General features: G+C 32.1%; 1 protein-coding gene across 1 annotated transcript; it reads left to right on the forward strand.

Moving 5' to 3' along the window:
- Positions 1 to 2,047: 2,047 nt before the first annotated feature.
- LOC119667088 (odorant receptor 59a-like) lies at positions 2,048 to 2,503 on the forward strand. Its single transcript, XM_038076373.1, has one exon. It carries the CDS (start codon positions 2,048 to 2,050, stop codon positions 2,501 to 2,503), a length of 456 nt encoding a protein of 151 aa, XP_037932301.1.
- The last annotated feature ends 18,106 nt before the right edge of the window (positions 2,504 to 20,609 follow it).

Here is a 20,609-nt window from a genome sequence, read left to right on the forward strand (position 1 = left end):
TATCAGAACTAATTATAAAGCCATTAAACAAAATTAGTTCACCCGTATAAGTTCGAAAAAGTTTGAAACCATAAAAAAAGTTTTAATAATGATGTCACTACAAAAAATAAGAATAAAAAATTAAATATAAATTATTAAATTGTAAATAAAGCAATTTTAGTGCATTTCATACGTAAGCAATAAAAATAAATACACTGTAAAAATTTACTTAAGCATTATTTTAATGCGATAGTGGAAAGCAACGACAGCCACAGTATGAAGCTTTAATCCACTAAATTTAGAAATAAATGGAGAAGATTTCCATCACTGACATGAAAGGCAGTATCATTACAGTAATTAGAGAAGAGAGTTTGGATAAAGAGACTTAATACCAAGAAGTCTACAATTATCTAAGTCAGAAAGTATGGGCGTGGGATAGAGAAAAAGCTGTAGATGGAGGGGGTGAGGTTATTTGCAAGCGCAGAGAGCTGTTTAGATGTAGACTCTGTGACCAGGGTCACGAAAACTACGGTAATGGAGTTGGATTATTGATATCTGAATGCCTTTCATCTAAGTATAAAGTCAGGTATTTGGAGGCGTATGACTAGGAAGAAATCAGAAGGAAGAGTGCTACAATTCGAGATTTCACGGGTCGCTGTATAAAATAGCTGAATAAATTTGAGAAACGAACAAACTCAAAGTTACTTCTAGTTGACGTTCTGAGAAATAACGCAAACACTAGTTTGTAGAACTATTTTTTCTTGAATTGACTTTGGGAATTGTTGTGCCACTATTGATTATCGAAGAATGGCATTGGCTGTAAGGGAAGTCGATGTGGATTATTTTCTGGTAAAAGACAGAAGTTTTTTAAATCAATACAGTTTTCCCTGGAACTCTTTACTTCAATAATATTTGGTATCCATCAAGATATGAGTGCTAAGACTATGCTTCAGAGCAGTCAGTAAAAAATACGTAACAAATAACAGTTTTCATGAGGAAGTAGATTTAAATAAAATTACAAAATAATGTAATGGTTGTTGTAATTCGTGCAGATCTATTAGTATGATCCGTTTTGATATTGGTGAACGGCAGTTGGTTATCGAAATTGTTAATGACTCAGCTAAACAAATACGGACGCTTTTGGAACTAACAAAATACCATCGTTTATTTAAGCTTGCTGTAAACACACCGCCCAACGGTGAATAGACCTATGTAAAGATCTCAAGGATATTCGTCAAAAAGCACGAAATGGAATTTAGTTTTAAAGTCAACAGTTTTTCGACTCTAGAATTTTTCTGATATAGTTTCAAAATAATAGTATGCCTATATAAATCAGAATGAAATAATATATTTTGCTTTTTTTTAAATATACGAGGAAATACTATTTCTTCAATTGCGCCTACGCAAGATAAACTGTGTAATAAAAAATACACTTAATAGTGAAGGGTTGCTCACGAATACCCATTTACTCCTACATCTATAATCATACCAGAACCAGTTAATTATTTCTGATATAATAATTATTTCAAAAGACTACAATCACACAACAATCAACATAAATAATACTTAATTTTCAAATGGAAAGAATTGTTTTTGACTGTGCATTGTGTAGATGGAACAACTGCTCCTGTGAGCCACATTCCCACAAAATCAATATAAATAATTTAAGTAATGCATAAAGTTGAGTAATTGTTATTTCATGAGGCAATAAGTTGAAAAAATTATTTAATTTAAAAACTTTTCAAATGCGATGCCTACACAGTAGCACCAAAGGTGTCATCCTGAAATGTCAGAAATGCTAGTAAATAGCAACACGTACTTTACAAGGCAATGGAAAATTTGGAAACTATGCGGCATATATGCTGAACCTCGTCTTAACTACAAAACGCTTTATTGGACTTACGCTGTTTTGTTGAACATAATCGTGACAATTCTTTATCCTCTGCATCTATCCGTGTTAATTTTTCGTAATGATACATTAGGGGATGATATAAAGAATCTTTCGGTTTTTCTAACCACAGTTGCCGGAAGTATAAAATTTCTTAGTTTTGCAATGAATTTAAAAAAAATGCCGGAGATTCAAAACCTATTAAATGAATTAGATGCACGTGTAAGGAGTAAAGACGAGCGCCACTTTTATAATACCGAATTGAAAATGAAAATGAAGATAACTGGAAACATATATCTCGTTCTCTATATAATAGTAGCTATAACAGCTGAACTAACCACACTCATGAGTAAAGAACGAGTACTACTTTATCCTGCTTGGTTTCCATTTGATTGGCGCTCCAGCACCACAAAGTACTTATTAGCACACTTATACCAAATTATTGGTATTTCCACAATATTAACGCAGAATTATGCTAATGAGACCACACCAGGTCTATTGCTTTGCTTGCTAGCCGGTCATATTAAGCTTCTCGCCATACGTGTTGCCAAAACTAGTCACAACTGTGAAAACCAACAGGAAAATGAGTTGGAACTGTTGAGTTGCGTCAAAGATCAAAAAAAAATTTACAGGTAAATTTATCTCAATTTCAATATATTTGTGCAAATAATAATAAAAATTTTATTCTTTCAGGCTGTGCGATTTGATTGAAGACCTCGTTGCCTTCCCGATGTTTGTGCAAATCACTATTGCTGCTGCTAATATATGCGTGGCCCTGGCCGCTTTATTGTTTTATATCAACGACTACTTCAATCGAGCATATTACTCTCTTTATTTTTTTGGATTATTTTTACAAATCTTTCCGGCCTGCTATTTTGGCACTGAGTTTCAAATGATGTTCGACCAGCTGCCGTACGCTGTTTTTTCCAGCAACTGGATTCATCAGAGCAAACGATACAAGATGCACATGATTTTGTTCACTGAACGTGCCCTAATGCAAAGGACTATTTTGGCTGGTGGAATCGTACGACTAAACTTAGAAGCTTTTCTGTCAGCGTGCAAAGGAGCTTATTCCTTATTCGCAGTCTTTTTAAACTTAAAGGAATAAGCGTTAGAAATAAGTACATTCAATTAATTATTATAATTATATATACTTTTAAAGAATTAGAGAAATGAGAAATTATTATTATATGAAATAACTTAATTAAAAATATATTTTCTGATATAAATAGAAATAATTTCAATCTAATTGATTAATATGTCAAATCTTTTGAAATGCACTTAACTGGCAATTCTAACATTAAGAGACGAATACTTGGCATATAAACTAAGAGGGAAGAATCTTATTTCAATTAAACTGAATGATTTAATATTTGTGTGAAGTAGAAGTATAAGTAATAGTATCCCATCATCTATATAAATCCATATAAATTGCTTTTAAACTGGCTTTGGATATCTGCTATATATATTCTGTTAATTATCTGGAAGGATAATTTGGTCCAACAAATAAGGCGATATGTTAAAGCTTTTGAATATAGGACATGTTTATATCCCTTAAGCTCTTTAAACGACTTTCTATTGATTTTAATGTAACAGATAATTCATTATCAACAAGCGTAGACTATGCTTTTTGTTCAAATATTACATATAGAAGACTTCAAGACATTACTTTAACGTAAGAGTTGGTCAAGTAATCGTAAAATAGAGACATTAATTTGAAGTAGTTTAATCCTTCGACTAGAAACACGTAAGCAGTTTCAATTCAATTGAATGCTGTGAAAAATATTGTCTTACCAGTACTCATGTACAAATTTAAAACTTGGATGAAACTATAACCTCTTAGCCATATTTAAGTGTTAAAATTATTCCACTGCATATAAGGAAACATATAAAGAAGCATATATATATATTTGCAATATAATAAAAAGCAATATCTAAGTATACCTATGCTTTAAAGTGACAAAAATAAAACTTAGAGGTTTTTGGTGGTCTCCAGGGGTGTACTACTTAGTTACCATGAGCGAAAAGAATCATGATTGATTCTTCCAATTTTATGATGGATGGCTGCGAGTTTGAGCCTAGTTCTACTGAAAAAGTAATGTATACCACATTATTTGGATCTTAGAGGTGCTTAGCTCGATAATATTAGCTTACCCAGGGTTTGTTGAATGAATGTGACACGGAATCTAAAATCGGACATTGGTTGTAGTGTCAATGATGATGACGATGACATAAAAAACTATTCTATAAAATAATTTAAAACAATTTAGAATATTGTTCATATACGGTAAAATCACATTATAATTATTTTTCATATTCAAGTCAGCATTTGATTGATAAGAATGAAAAGCTTCATTCACACTCTTTCTGTATTGATATGGATAATTAATTCTGTGAATGTTTTAATTTAATTTATCTGAACAAAGACTACGTATGGAAGGTTATATTAACTCGAAAGTTAAATGATTAGTATGTTTATACCGGCTCCTCGGAGAAGTATGCAGATCTGAGGTCAATTATTGCTTAGTCTGATGAAGTGATAAACAATAATCTAGTCAAGGCGTTAAGAGAGGTGTTTTGAAAATACCTCGAGTTAAGAAAGAGTAAAAGTGCACTGGCTCAAATAGCTTCAACATAATATAATATATTCAAGGCATTAGAAATGCCTTCGTAAATGTAGGGAACCTGCTACCCATAATAGAAGGGCCATTGATTTTTTGATCACTTCTTTTTAGAACCTTGATTTTATTATTGAGCAATAATATAAAATCAAGTAACGATATAAAATCTATTTCGGAATTAATTTTGCGAAAAATATTTCTTCACTTTTAATTTGTTTTGCGACAATTTTCAATTAGATAATTGGTTTTAAATGCATTTTCTAATATTAATAATTCAATAAAATAATTATGAGAAAATTATTTTGAACTTTTTTGCTGCACTAGTCAATTATTCAAAGGACTAAAAACATCTGTCAAGACTGCATAGTTTGCAAGTAACAACGCAAACTTGTAGATAAAATTGCTTCGCATTTGCCAAAGTTGGAAGGACCTTCAAAACTATTAACATTGAAGTTTTTGCTGTATTAAATTAAAACTTAAGTATCTCAGTTAATCAAACAATTAAATGAAAAATAAAAAATTTTTAATCATATTTGTTAATTCCTTAATAACTGTTAACTCGTATAGTATTAAACTGAGTAATTTACCTCCTTTACGCATTTAATTAATTCAGTAAAAAATCATAAAGTAATTTTAGAAGCATTACTAGGGCATCAAGCCTTTTACGCTGACATTTATCCTTAATAATTTTGAGCTCATGGCAGAACGCATAAAATTAGCAAGTTTATTGTAAAAGAGCAACAACAACACTTTTCACGCAAAAAAATTTTAATTTTCATTTCTGAGGAAAACATTCAAACCAGAGTGAAAAAATCCTTTAAAACAAAATATTTCAACACTTGAACGAGCAGCAAGTAACCAACTGGGAATGCCATTATGATGCGGAGCAACAAAGCTGAAGCAGAAGCTGAAGCTGAAGCAAGAGCTGAAGTAGAAGCGCCAGTGCCAGCACCAGCACCACCGCCATTAACAGAATGTCGCCTTGCCTGGTTTTGTTTCATTAAAAAAATGCTCAAGTGTTATAAATTCATGGTTTACTATAAATTTCAAAGACTGCAAAGTTAAGCAAGGATAAATACGCAAGGATGAAGTGCGCCTTGTTGCGGCAGAAGAGTTGGTTTTTAATTAATACTCGTATTCACCAAGGTATGTTAACTGCCCCTGTCTCCTTTATTCTTCGCACTACGATTGCACCCGCATACTTCATCCTATTTTACACGTTTTGTATAAATTTTGCCTCATTTAAATTCCTGACTTTTTCTCAACGCATTTTCTACTACGACTAGAGACACTCGCATCTAAGCACGTGTGTAGGTATGCCTTATTTTAGATTAATTAAAATTATTAAAGAATAGTTGGTTGCACGCAAAACTGTGTAAAACTGTGCAATTGAAACGCAATATCGAACCTTTATCAAGCCAACTCACAGAATGCAGGAACGCCAAGTATTCAACATGCAAAAATGCTTGCTTAATTAAATTTGACATTTAAAAATTACGCCATTAATAAAATTGACAGGAACCGCGTCGAATCTGACACTTTCACTTTTCTGCTTCATCTTCCACGGCTTTGTGCTCGTTAGAGAATGTGGAATCGTATTCTGTTAACATGAAGCTGAGGTATTTAGCACAGTCTCACGCACGCTAAATGCTTGGGGTGGCTGGTGGCTGTTGTGGCAGCTCCTCCAACCATACCAACCAACCAACCATGGCTACGACGCGATTATGAGTCGTTTATGTGAGGCAAGAACAGAGCTTAAGCACTAATCCCACGCTAATATTCAAAGAATACACACAGCGAGATGTGCACATTGCCAAGTCCTAATGGCGTTCCTACGATTTCGTTTAATGTGGTGTGGATGTTTAGAAATAAAATGTTGACATGGCTTTGTCAAAGCCATGCTGTGTGCACATATTAAAGCATAAATTTCAATTATGCAAGTAACTTTGCAAAAAAGAAATTATTTTTTTATATGTAGATATATATTATGATATAACAGGTAGCTGTTAATAGATAGAAAAAACCCTTCTAAAAACAGAGATGTCAAAAATTGATGAATGTTTGTGAGAGGATTAAATACAGCAGATTTTATTAAAAAAGAGATTTGATAATACAACTTATTTCAATGCATTGCGTATATTAGTTTATATTTCATGAAAATCACTAAATATATTGAAAGGAAAATGTCCAACATATGACTAAATAACAGTCGTTTACTACTTTAGCAAGCGACACAGATTACAAACCAACTATAATCAGTAGGATTGCAACCAGTCAGCAACGATTACTAGCTGCATGTGATTAAACAACAGTCCTTAACTACTCACCCTCCAATTCGATTATAAGGGATACATTAGCCAGCAAAGATACCTAGCAAACGATGCACACTATAGTCAAATTTTCTCGAATACAGTAGTCAGAGACTATTACTCAAACATGCGTTGGAACTAAATTTGAAAGTATATGAGGGAAAGCAATACACTTCAGGAGTGTTAGAAAAGAAAAACTAGTTTCAGGCTTAATTTATTTTTAGCTCTATTAAGCAGACACCGACGAGATTAACAATGCCATCCTAATTAAAGAACTGCCCCTATTTAATTAATAAACTTTGTGTAAAAAATGACAAATTAATTGACAACATTATACAGTTCTATATATAAGAAAGTTCGTTTAAGACAGCACCTACAGTAATTCCAATATGAATGAAGAATTCAATACTTAAATGCCATAGCGTCAATGGATCAATAGTTAGATAAGTATTATCAATACATAAATAGATAGTCGGATGAATGCACCGTAGTAGGACTCAATTTAGTAATTGAAAATTCTACCATAAACTCTTCTTGATAAAATAATGTTTTGGTGTTATTCATACTATTCGCAGAAGGTAATCAGAGATAACTAGGTTAATATCTGCGTTTGCAGGGCACTGGACTATAGGACGGCATGAAACTTGGCTTGGCCTACCATATGGCATCTCCTGCAATGCGTGTGTGCTAGTTCTCGAAGGAAGGACACCAGAACACCAGGCTTAAGTTTCTGGGGGCTCCCTTCTTCAACACACTCGGCGATATCTCTAGCATATGCATTGGCCAGATTCTTGCCTTTATAAATGCTTCTGGCTGGTTCTAGCTTGAGCTTCAGTCTACTATCCACTGTTACGAGATTTTTGGCTTTTAAACGGCTTTCTTTGCAAATTGAGGAAGACTCGTACCTCCCTCAACCACAACTAACGAACTAACTATTCATACTATCATTACTCTCTAGCAGATATACAAGCTGCCTTTAACTCTCGCAAATCGAAGCTGTTCTCAAGTTTAGACCATTGGGTGTAATTAGATCCAAAAAGAAAAATGTTCATCTTGTGGTACATATTAGGTTTTCTTAAATTTATGCAGATTTGCATTTTTTGGAAAGCCAACTTAATATTTATTTTCGTGCACCAAAATTGATTTTTTTATTTTTATATCCAAGATAAAGAATTGTTTTAATTAAAGTAAAAAAGTCAAATAAACGTAAAAAAGCATATTTAAATTATAATAAAATCTACCAAAAATCCACAAAAACCTTAAGAGAAATGCTTGTCCAACGATTTTTTTTAACTGTAAGAAGTGATATTTTTTTCTTACCAATATGAATCGCATATCAAAGAGATTTAAAAAGTATCTTTTGTAACTTTAAAGTGTATTTGTGCAATTTATTATCTTTTGCCAAAAAAAAAAAGAAAATTTAGAAAAAAATTGCTCTTACAATTGCTCCAAAATGAATTCGGACAGCAAAAATGTTTTGCCTCCAGAAGAAACATGCAATGTGTTGTCCTTTGTGCAACACATTTTTATTGCAAGGGAAGACTCCTTGCCGGACTCCTAATAATCGGAACGCAGCTTTTGAAAATGTTTACAGTAAATTTGACAAAAATAAAATTTTTAAAAAGAATTTAAAAATAATTCGAATAATTTTTGTATTTTTGTTGAAAAAAGGAAACAGAAGGAAAATTGCTATGAGTTTTTTGTGAAAAGGAAAGCTCTGCATTTCTCCTTGAACCTAATTTACTCACTTGGAAGAATGCATTTGCTTCTTTAATAAATGCTGAATTACGTTGGAACGGCAACCACAGTTTCGCTTGTTGCTTGTTGCTTGCAACGGCGAGCTGTTGTTTGTTGCTGTTGTTGCTGTTGTTTCTGCTGCAGTTGCTTTTGTTACTATTCTGTAGTTGTACTTTTATTGCTGTTGCTTTTGTTGCTGTTGCTGTTGTTGCTGTTGCTGTTTTTACTGTAGCTGCTCTAGTTGCAGTTGTTTTTGTTTTTGTAGGCGTTGTTGTTGCTACTCAATGTTGTTGTTGTTGCTTTTGTTGCTGTTGTTTCTGCAGCAGTTGCTTTTGTTACTATTCTGTAGTTGTACTTTTATTGCTGTTGCTCTTGTTGTTGTTTTTGCTGTAGCTGCTCTAGTTGCTGTTGTTTTTGTTTTTGTAGGCGTTGTTGTTGCTACTCAATGTTGTTGTTGTTGCTTTTATTGCAGTTGTTTTTGTAGGCGTTATTATTGTTGCTGTTGTATGTTGTTGTTGTATTGTAGTTGTACTTTTATTGCTTTTATTTTGGTTACTATTGATTTTGTTGCTGCTGTTTTTGTTGTTATTAGATGTTTGTACTTGTTTTTGTAGCTACTCTTCTTGTTGCTGTTGTTCATTTCAGTTGCTGCTATTTTCGTAGCTGCCTATTTGCCGCTGCCGGTGCATTTGCAGTTGACCTTAGCATATTTATTTTTATTATAAGCCAAATTTTTGCTGTCCATAATTTTGCAATAAGCAGCAGCAACTGTGCTCACAGCGACAATATCAAATATTTGGTAGTAGCAGCAAATTGTGAAAAAAAATACTTGCAATTTATTATGCAGCAATTCTTGCAATGGCACATTTGTGCATTGCATAAACAGCAACTGCATCCTCCTTTTAACTTCAATTTAAAAAGAAAAATATTTCCCAAAATAAAGGAAAATGTTTGTTAGTGAAATTTTCACTAAAAACACGATTCGGCATTTTCTTATTCAAGGCTTTACGCTTTTGCCTGTGCACCAGGAAAAGCACAAAAAAAAAAAAAGAAAACTACGAGGGAACTATTATAAAATGGAAAATCTTCACAGCAACATTGTCACTCAAATTTGCAGTTGCTGCCGTTATTACAGCGGAAACGGTTTATGCCTCAACAAAATTGCAACTGTCGCTGCAATGTAATCTAATTTTTTTTTGTTTATTTTTCAACTTAATTTTGTAAGACAAGTTCATGTAGGAAAAACGCTTGCCTTAATTTGACGTAAGCATTTTGTCGACAGCTTTTCACAAAGCAATTTGCATAAATTATCAAATAAAAAAACATGCAAGTGTAAATAGTTGCGTACTACGATTCTTTTAATTTGCGGCGATGCGATGGGAATACATCGTTAAGGCTGATCAGTACTAAGCAAAGGCTGGCAGATTAAGAAAGAAGCCTCCTTATCCTATTTACTTCTTTATTGTTATTATCTGAGCTATTTTCACATCGCTTGACTTTCGCTCCTTATATCACTTACGATTTTCCACGGAGTTCAGATCTTCTGTTCACAATTTAATGTAGTCCAAGGCTAAGAAAAAAGTTTATAATATAAGTAATTGCAAAAAAATAATAATAATAAATTCACATCAACACTTTGGGCATTTTCTACTCATAAAATAATAAAAATCAAAAAAATAAAAAAAATCACAAAAAATATCAACTCCATTGCTAATCCTAATATGAACATAAATATTTACTGGCAATGATGCTCGTGACACAGTTTTTCTACATTTTGCTAAAATATTTTTGTTAAGTGCGCCAGAGAACACAGTAAATCCCTTTTTAAAAATTCAATTCCCAGATAAAAATATGGACACACACAGCCGCACATCTATCTATACATATTTACAAAGAGGCAAAGAGGCTTTCGCCAATAAGCAGCAAGGATAAAAAAGATTATGAAAGGACTGCATATTAAAATTGTGGGCGCACAAATGCACAAATGCACAGGCGAGGCGCAGTGCAGATATAAAACTTGCAGATGTGAAAAATGTCATAAGAAGATTGCAGACTACAGCACACTTAACACAGCTAAGAACCTTGTTGAAGCAAATTGTATTTAAGTATATCACATACAAAATGGCTTAGGCACTTGCATACTTACATACATATACATACACTTACATACATATACATACAAACAAGTGCATACTTTCTATTTGTAAAAAAAAAATGAATTAAATTTTCGACTTCAGAAAAAATACACAACTGACTTAAGATCCTTCTTTAAGAACTGTTGATGGCATAACGAAAACTTGCAATATATGAATTCAATAAATTTTATTTAAAATTTTTGTATAACAAATAAACAAAAAATTAAATTTTATTATATAAAATATAGATAAAATGATTATAAAATTATTTTTCTATAAAAGAAAATATTATTTTATAAAATAACCAATAAAACTAAATTAAAGTGGCTATATTTATACGCCCATAAATCGGGAACGCCCTGCCCTCTAACGTTTTCACACATTTGTTTATGTATTGTCCTTTGCACACTCACACTCACACAATTGCCTGCTTTCTAACATTTCTTACGCTTTTGTACATTAAAGTCTTATAATGGACACGCAAAACCAAACGAAACTATCCAATGCAATGTGCGAAGCAATGCACGCAATGCACACAAACAACAAAAAATTACAACAATAACACTAATAAAAATTGATCAAAATTATATCCCAGTAAGACATTTTGATACACATGATCTTTATTTCTAATATTCATTTTAGACAGATGTTTTCATTAATGATCACCATACATTGTAGTGTATAGTTAGGTTAGGTTAAGTTTAAAAAGATGCTTATTATTATTATCAAGATTATCAATACTTACATTCGAAGGGCATTATTATCCATTATGATGTCCTTAAAATTAGCAAAAGAAGGCGTGATATTTCGAAAATACGACAAATCAGTTTTTACTTTTCGAAATGAAATTAAGAAGATCCAATAAGCCTATTTTTAGTAACTCTGTCAGACCAGCGAAAAGTACAATTTCCTTCATATTGGACTCGCTTTGTCTGTAGTCTCGATTAAAGACATGAAAAGTCATTAATAGATCAAATAAATCTATGTTCACTAATTTTCAATGAGGCCAGCTAGAAAACAATATTGTATATATTGTTGGCATTTCGTCTATAGTACCGTCCATAGACATAAAAAGTCTTTGATCGATCCGAAAAGTCTCTTTTCACTAACTTTCTCATATCAGCGAAAAAATGCTTTTGTAGATATTGTAGCCGTTTCGTCTGTAGTCACATGCATAGACATAGAAAATCATTGATTGATTCGACTTCTTTTTCATCTAAGCAACTCCTGCACAGTCCGCTTGTTGGAAAGACTTCGAGTATCAGTTCATTGCATCAATAATACTCCAAACGAGTATTAACCCCACGAATATCTGGTTTGTTAAAACCCAAAAGATTCTTCGTGTTTCTTCCACTGCAATAACAATCTTATTTTGTTAATTTTTTTTTACAGCTAGAAAGCAAAAAAGTATTAGAAGAGTCCATTGAAGACACTTTGCATGGATGCGTATATGTAAGAACTATCGTACTATATCGAATGAATGTATTGTATCATATAATGATTAAAATGTGTAAGAATAGCACAAATACCTTTATTTGTTTAATAGCACATTACTACTCGTGATAATATATTAATAATACCTTTTTCAAATTCTTATTATAATGATATATTGTAGTAGAATAAATAAACACAATAATAATAATATTATTAAATGAATATTGAGTAAAAGTTTTATACTAAAGATTATGAATAGATTTGCTATTATTTGCCCAAGAAAGTATTGTTTAATATAAACATTCCATTGAAGCATATCGGAGGTGTCAAAATGGTATCGGTTGTTGATTGTTGATATGGATTGTTAAACAACAAAACAACTTGAACCAAAATAGGCCAGCACCTGCCGAAACTCTTACAGACCGCGCTTATAAGCACTCATAGAAGAGATAACAGAACACATGTTATGTCTGTTTCCAAACTGACGCAGATGCAGATTTAAGCTTTTGGGAACCACATTAATTAATTCATTTAGCAATATTTCCAAGAGTAGAATTGACTAGATACTTTTAATTAATAATTCGTTTAGCTGTTACTAATATGCTAAAACTTCTACCCACCCTTACGGTGAATGTGGAAATAAAATTGCTTTCTTGAGTGAATGAGGACGATGCCATCTTTCTTGCACTCCATCTACCTACCTAATTACTTATGAGCTAATTATCACAATCAATGTTTTTAAATTATTAGTAATAATATAAGGACAAATGATGGTTATTTTAACATAGATGTAGCTAGTAAAAAATGTGCGTAGTTTTCTCTAAATTTTTAATATTAAAGTACAACTACACAAACAGCTATCAATGGCAAAACCGAATATTTAATGCCCTTCAAATATACTACTATGAAACAAATAGTGGTATCAATAATATAGTGGCTATAAGTCACTAATGTTTTGTAGTGACTTATTTAAGCAATATTTAAAACTACTTATTTTTTAGACCCTAGGTCCAGATTCAGGCAAATGTTTTTTTAAAAACATGAAACCGCATCCAACATACATCATGTATTTGCACTATATATCACATAGTGACTTAATTTCCTCTCTTTGTTGAGTTCATCTAAGTGGGTTCACAAAGGACTTTGTGGAAAGATTCATTAGTTGAACATACACATGGATTACCCAATTTGCAGATAAACGCGTATGTCGTTAATTTGATTCATTGCTTGATCTCGAGAGTATTCTTCTTGGTATCACAAACATCTTGATGGAACTAATATACCCTTTGTTTGAAATAGAGTGAAGTATTTTAAAAAGTATTTTGCTGCGTATCTAAGCATGTACAACAACTGCTTTGATATAGCACATTCCCACATAATCCCGCTACTTTTAGATTAATTGCAAATTATGCATACATTTCAGTAATTAATTATTTCTAGAGCAATACCTGAAAGAAATTAGTCTACTTATAAGCATTGAAGTTGCTTTAACCATACAGTAACAGCGAACGTCTCATCCTGAAATGATTTCAGTTAACAGCAAAGCATACTTCACCAAGCAATGGAAAATCTGGAAAGTATTAGGTGTATATGCCGCACCTCATCTAAGCCATAAAAGACTTTATTGGTGCTACGGTATATTATTAAATATAATATTTACAGTTTTGTATCCTTTGCATTTATCCGTGTTAATTTTGCGCAATGATACATTAGCTGATGATATTAAGAATTTAGCTATTTCCTTAACCTGCACTGCTTGTAGTATAAAGTTTATATGTTATGGTATCAATTTGAAGAAAATGATGAAAATCGAAGAAATGTTGGATGCATTGGATGCACGTATCAGGAGTAAAAAGGAACATCACTACTACAACAATGAATTACAGACCAAAATTAAAATCAATTTAAATGTATTCCTAGTTCTCTATATTGTTCTTGCCTTCGCAGCTGAATTATCTACTCTCGTGGTTGACGATCGTACACTACTTTATCCAGGTTGGTTTCCATTTGATTGGCGCAGCTCCACTATTAAATATTTACTGGCACATCTATATCAGATTGTCGGAGTTTCTATAGCATTAGCACAAAATTATGCCAATGAAACCACACCTGCTGTATTGCTTTGCTTACTGGCTGGACATATCAAGCTACTCACCATTCGCATCAGTAATGCTTGTGACAACTCTGAAAACCAAAAAGAAAATGAACTGGAGTTATTGAATTGTATCAAAGATCAATTAAATCTGTATAAGTAAATTAATTTTCTTATCTTTTTAATAATGTATGCGTACAAGTTCGTTTTTACAGACTTTGCGATTTGATTGAGGAACTCATCGCCTTTCCGATGTTCATACAGACTTTAGTTTGTGGAGTAAATATTTGTGTGGCTATGGCTGCCTTGATTTTCTATCTCAATGATTATTTCAGTAGAGTCTACTATTCTCTCTATCTTCTGGGAATAATTTCACAAATCTTTCCGACCTGTTACTTTAGCACTGATTTTCAAATGATGTTCGAAGAGCTACCATATGCTGTTTTTTCAAGCAATTGGGTTGATCAAAGCCAACGATATAAAAAACACATGATATTATTTACAGAACGTGCCCTCATGAAAAGACCTATCCTGGCTGGTGGAATACTGCAACTAAATTTGGATACTTACATTGCGGCTTGCAAAGGAGCTTATTCTATGTTTGCCGTCTTTTTGAAATTGAAAGGCTAAGGATTTAGAAGTGCCTCAAAATATGAGTATTTTTATATCATATTACACATTTTAATAATTCATAATTAACACTTTTATTATAGACATGTAGTAATTTAATAAATGGAGTACGTATTCACACAGTTGACTTAGGTGTAATTTTCAAACGATCTAAAAAGTGTTATATATTTAAATAAATACGATATTGTTGTTAATACCAATAAGAAATATTTATTTGAATTTTATATAAAATTTATTAGCAATAAATTAACAATATGAGCACTCTATGTACAAATATTTAACATTTTACTTATGTCAATAGAAACGTGACTGTATTTAACTAAACTGACTGTAGTGATCCAATTGCGTTCTACTGCAATTTAATTTGGAAAAGTCAATTTTGTGAGATATGCTAAATAACTAATCCATGGTCACACACAACCAAATAATTAAATAATATTCATATTCAAACTTCACCAATCTCATTTGATAAAAATATCATACACAGACCTTCACTTCATGACTACCTATGTGAAAACCAAGTAGACCGAGAGGTACGGTCACATCCATTCATCTCTTAATGCTGATTAAAACTATATATACCTTTTAAAAAGTCACCAAGGTTTTCTCCTCTTCGTTACTAACCTCTCGAACCGTTTATTAATTAATCAAAATTGGAGTACAAAAAAAAATTATTAGCATTCTCCTCACCGACACTTTAGTATTCTATGCACAGAGAGATGTCCTAAATCAAGTAGGATTTAGGACGGTAATTCGTCATTAAACCAAATAGATACAAAGCATATATATTTGATTTTGTACGTCATAAGCTGAAAGCATTGAAAAAATTCTACACATTTATTTATTTATTACTGTGATATAATGTAGTAGAATAAATAAATTAAAAAAATATTAAAAAATATAATAAATAAATATTGAGTAAAAGTTTTATATTAAATATTATGAATAGATTTCTCGTTTAGTTTTTTTCCTTACTACTTGCACAAGAATGTATTGATTAATATGAACATTCTACAGGAGCAGGTCGGAGGTATCAAAATAATATCGGTTTTTGAGGGACACTAAACTACAAAACGACCTGAACCAAGATCGACCTGCACCTACCGAAACTCTTACAGACCGTGTTTATAGGCGCTCATAGAAGAGATAATAGAACACATGTTATGTCTGTTTCCAGACTGACGCAGACGCAGATTGAAGCTTTTAGGAACCACATTTCTTAACTCATTTAGCAATATTTCCAAGACTAGAATTGACAATATGCTTTCAATTAATAATGCGTTACTAATATACTAAACATTCCACCCATGTGATATTAAAACTGGTTTCTTAAGCGAATGAGGAGGATGCCACCTTCCTCGCATTTCATCTACCTACCTAATTAGTTATGAGCTAATTATGACAATTAAGATTATTAAATTATTAGTAATAATATAAGAACAAACGACAGTTATTTTAACATAGATGCAGCTTGTAAAAAATGTGCGTAGCTTTCTCTGAATTTTTAATATAAATGTGCAACGAAAAGGAAATTATCAATAGCAAAACCGAATATTTAATGCCCCTCAAATATACTACTATTGTACAAATAGTGGTATCAGTAATATAGTGGCTAACCGTGCACTACCCACAGAAAGACGTTTCTGCGGGTGTGTGTAGACATTTTTTGTTCCCCAGCCTCGAAAAAAAAAAAAAAGTTTTGTAGTGACTTATTTAAGCCACTAATTTTTTAGACCCTAGATCCAGATCCAGGCAAATATTTTTTTAAAATCATAAATCCATATCCAACACACATCTTGTGTGGGCACTATACATCACATAGTGATCTAATTTCCTGTATTTGTTGAGTTCATCTAAGTGGGTTCACAAAGGACTTTGTGGAAAGATTCATTAGTTGAACACACTTAGATATGGATTACCCAATTAGCAGATAAACTCGTATGTCGTTAATTTGATTCATTGCTTGATCTCGAGAGTATTCTTCTTGGTATCACAAACATCTTGATGGAACTAATATACCTTTATACCCTATACCCTATAGTGTAAAGTATTTTAAAAAGTATTTTGCTGCGTATCTAAGCATGTACAACAACTGCTTTGATATAGCACATTCCCACATAATCACGCTACTTTTAGCTTAATTGCAAATTATGCATAAATTTCAGTAATTAATTATTTGTAGAGCAATAACTAGAAGAAATTAGTCTACTTATAGGCATTGAATTTGCTTTAACCATACAGTAACAGCGAACGTCTCATCCTGAAATGATTTCAGTTAACAGCAAAGCATACTTCACCAAGCAATGGAAAATCTGGAAAGTATTAGGTGTATATGCCGCACCTCATCTAAGCCATAAAAGACTTTATTGGTGCTACGGTATATTATTAAATATAATATTTACAGTTTTGTATCCTTTGCATTTATCCGTGTTAATTTTCCACAATGATACATTAGCTGATAATATCAAGAATTTAGCTATTTCCTTAACCTGCACTGCTTGTAGTATAAAGTTTATATGTTATGGTATCAATTTGAAGAAAATGCTGAAAATCGAAGAAATGTTGGATGCATTGGATGCACGTGTCAGGAGTAAAAAGGAACGTCACTACTACAACAATGAATTACAGACCAAAATTAAAATCAATATATATGTATTCCTCGTTCTGTGTATTGTTCTTGACTTCGCAGCTGAATTATCTGTTCTTGTGACTGAGGATCGTACACTACTTTACCCAGGTTGGTTTCCATTTGATTGGCGCAGCTCCACTATTAAATATTTACTGGCACACCTATATCAGATTGTCGGAGTTTCTATAGCATTAGCACAAAATTATGCCAGTGAAACCACACCTGCTATATTGCTTTGCTTACTGGCTGGACATATCAAACTACTCACCATTCGCATCAGTAATGCTTGTGACAACTCTGAAAACCCAAAAGAAAATGAACTGGAGTTATTGAATTGTATCAAAGATCAATTAAATCTTTATAAGTAAATTAATTTTCTTATCTTACTAATAATGTATGCCGTACAAGTTCGTTTTTACAGACTTTGCGATTTGATTGAGGAACTCATCGCCTTTCCGATGTTCATACAGACTTTAGTTTGTGGAGTAAATATTTGTGTGGCTATGGCTGCCTTGATTTTCTATCTCAATGATTATTTCAGTAGAGTCTACTATTCTCTCTATCTTCTGGGAATAATTTCACAAATCTTTCCGACCTGTTACTTTAGCACTGATTTTCAAATGATGTTCGAAGAGCTACCATATGCTGTTTTTTCAAGCAATTGGGTTGATCAAAGCCAACGATATAAAAAACACATGATATTATTTACAGAACGTGCCCTCATGAAAAGACCTATCCTGGCTGGTGGAATACTGCAACTAAATTTGGATACTTATATTGCGGCTTGCAAAGGAGCTTATTCTATGTTTGCCGTCTTTTTGAAATTAAAAGGCTAAAATTGTAAAAATATCTGAATATGATAAAAGAATATATGACATGAGTTTTTTTATATCATGTAACACACTTACGTAGTAATTCAGTATAATGCACTGAGTAAATTTGCACTCAGTTGATTTAGGTATAATTTTCAAATAAATTATAAAAAGTGTTATTCATAAAAATAAATAGTTGTTTAAAAAAAATATGCTGTATTTGTGCTTTTAAAAATATACTTGTTGTTAAGTACCAATAAGAAATAATATGGAGTGTAATACTAGTCCAATTGCAATCTACTAAAATGAATGGACATGCAAATAAGTTAATTTAAAGTCTTATGGTCAATATCCTGTCCGAGAAGAGGTTAAAGAGCTTTTAGAATTTGTATGTAGGAAATAGAATTCTACCTGAACTCTAACCAAGACGTAGTCTAAAAGCCGGCACAACAGGTTTCAGTTTTAGACCAACAAAGTAGAATTTAATTAAAATTTAAATAAAATGAGAAATTCATATATAATTGAATCAATGGTTACTAGCTTATGCATCCTATCGAAGAAGTGTTTCATCGTTCTAAAAAGATATTGAAAACAAAAACAAATTAAATACTAAAATATATGAATTGCATTTATTATTTAATTCACAACTTTGTTTTAACTACATTTATTATTAAAAAGATAAAGTTGTAATTTTAAACTTAAGCATAATTAGGCTCTGACACGATAGTAATGCAATTCTTATGCCATGGACTTAATATTCACACAGGCAAAGTTCTTTAGTGTGCATTTGAGTATTCAAACTACTGGCAGTGTCAGTAACATTCCCACAAACCCAACCTACACTTGAAGTGAATTAAAATAACTTCGAATGAAATACAAACTTTATAATAATTATTTGATAAACCAATGAATCGAAAAGTCACTTAATAACTTTCAAAATGCATTGGCCGTACAGTATCAACAGAGCTATCATACTGAAATGACTACAATTAACAGCAAATCATACTTCACCAAGCAATGGAACATCTGGATATTCTTAGGTATATGTACCGACTCTCAACTCATACATAAAAGGATTTATAGGTGTTACGGTATAATATTAAATATAATATTTACAGTATTGTATCCTTTGCATTTATCCGTGTTAATTTTCCACAATGATACATTAGCTGATAATATCAAGAATTTAGCTATTTCCTTAACCTGCACTGCTTGTAGTATAAAATCTATAAGTTATGCTATTAATTTGAAGAAAATGCAGAAAATCGAAGAAATGTTGGATGCATTGGATACGCGAATCAAGAGTCGAGAGGAGTTACACTTTTACAGCCACGAACTGCATTTTAAAATGAATATTATTGCAAATGTATTTCTAGTCCTTTATGTAGTCATCGGCATTACAGCTGAATTATCCACCTTTAATGTTCACGAACGAGTACTTCTTTACCCGGGCTGGTTTCCCTTTGATTGGCGCAGCTCTACTGTGAAGTATGTGTTCGCACACCTATATCAGATTATTGGATTTGTATAGCATTGGAACTTTTGCGTTGCATCAAAGATCAGATTAATCTTTATAAGTGAAGTATTTTTAAATTTCATGAAACACATTTAGTTTATTTATGTTTTGTTTTAGACTTTGCGATTTGATTGAGGAACTCATAGCCTTTCCGCTGTTTGTACAAATCTTAGTTTCTGGAGCAAATATTTGTGTGGCTATGGCAGCTTTGTTTTTTTTCCTCAATGACTATTTCAATAGAGTCTACTATTTTCTCTATTTGGTGGCTTTGATTTTGCAAATATTTCCAGCGTGTTACTTTAGTAATAATTTTCAAGTGATGTTCGAAGAGCTGCCATATGCTGTGTTTTCCAGCAATTGGACTCATCAAAGCCAACGATATAAAAAACACATGATATTATTTACAGAACGTGCCCTCATGAAGACAACTATTCTGGCTGGTGGAATACTTCGTTTGAATTTAGATACTTATATCTCTGCATGCAAAGGAGCTTATTCTTTATTTGCAGTATTTTTAAAGCTAAGAGGCTAAAGTTCCGGACATGCGTATACTAAAGATAACATATGTGAAATTATTTTATGACAAATTGGGTGATTTATTGCTCTCTAATTAGAGACCTTTGAAATTATATGCTAAAAAATACTTGATTTGATTCAATGTACCGTATTATTACATGTATAACCTGCACACTTTTATGAAGTGTTTGTAAAGCAGTGAAGGATACATGGAAAGCAAATTAAGTACTAGTTCCGGCAGTAACTAGTGTATGCTGTCAGCACATTTAATTAAATGACTTTTTATGACTTTAGGTAGTTGGAATATAAGT

The sequence above is a fragment of the Teleopsis dalmanni genome, chromosome 1 (genome assembly GCF_002237135.1).
Source record: "Teleopsis dalmanni isolate 2A chromosome 1, ASM223713v2, whole genome shotgun sequence".
Taxonomy (NCBI): Eukaryota; Metazoa; Arthropoda; class Insecta; order Diptera; family Diopsidae; genus Teleopsis; species Teleopsis dalmanni.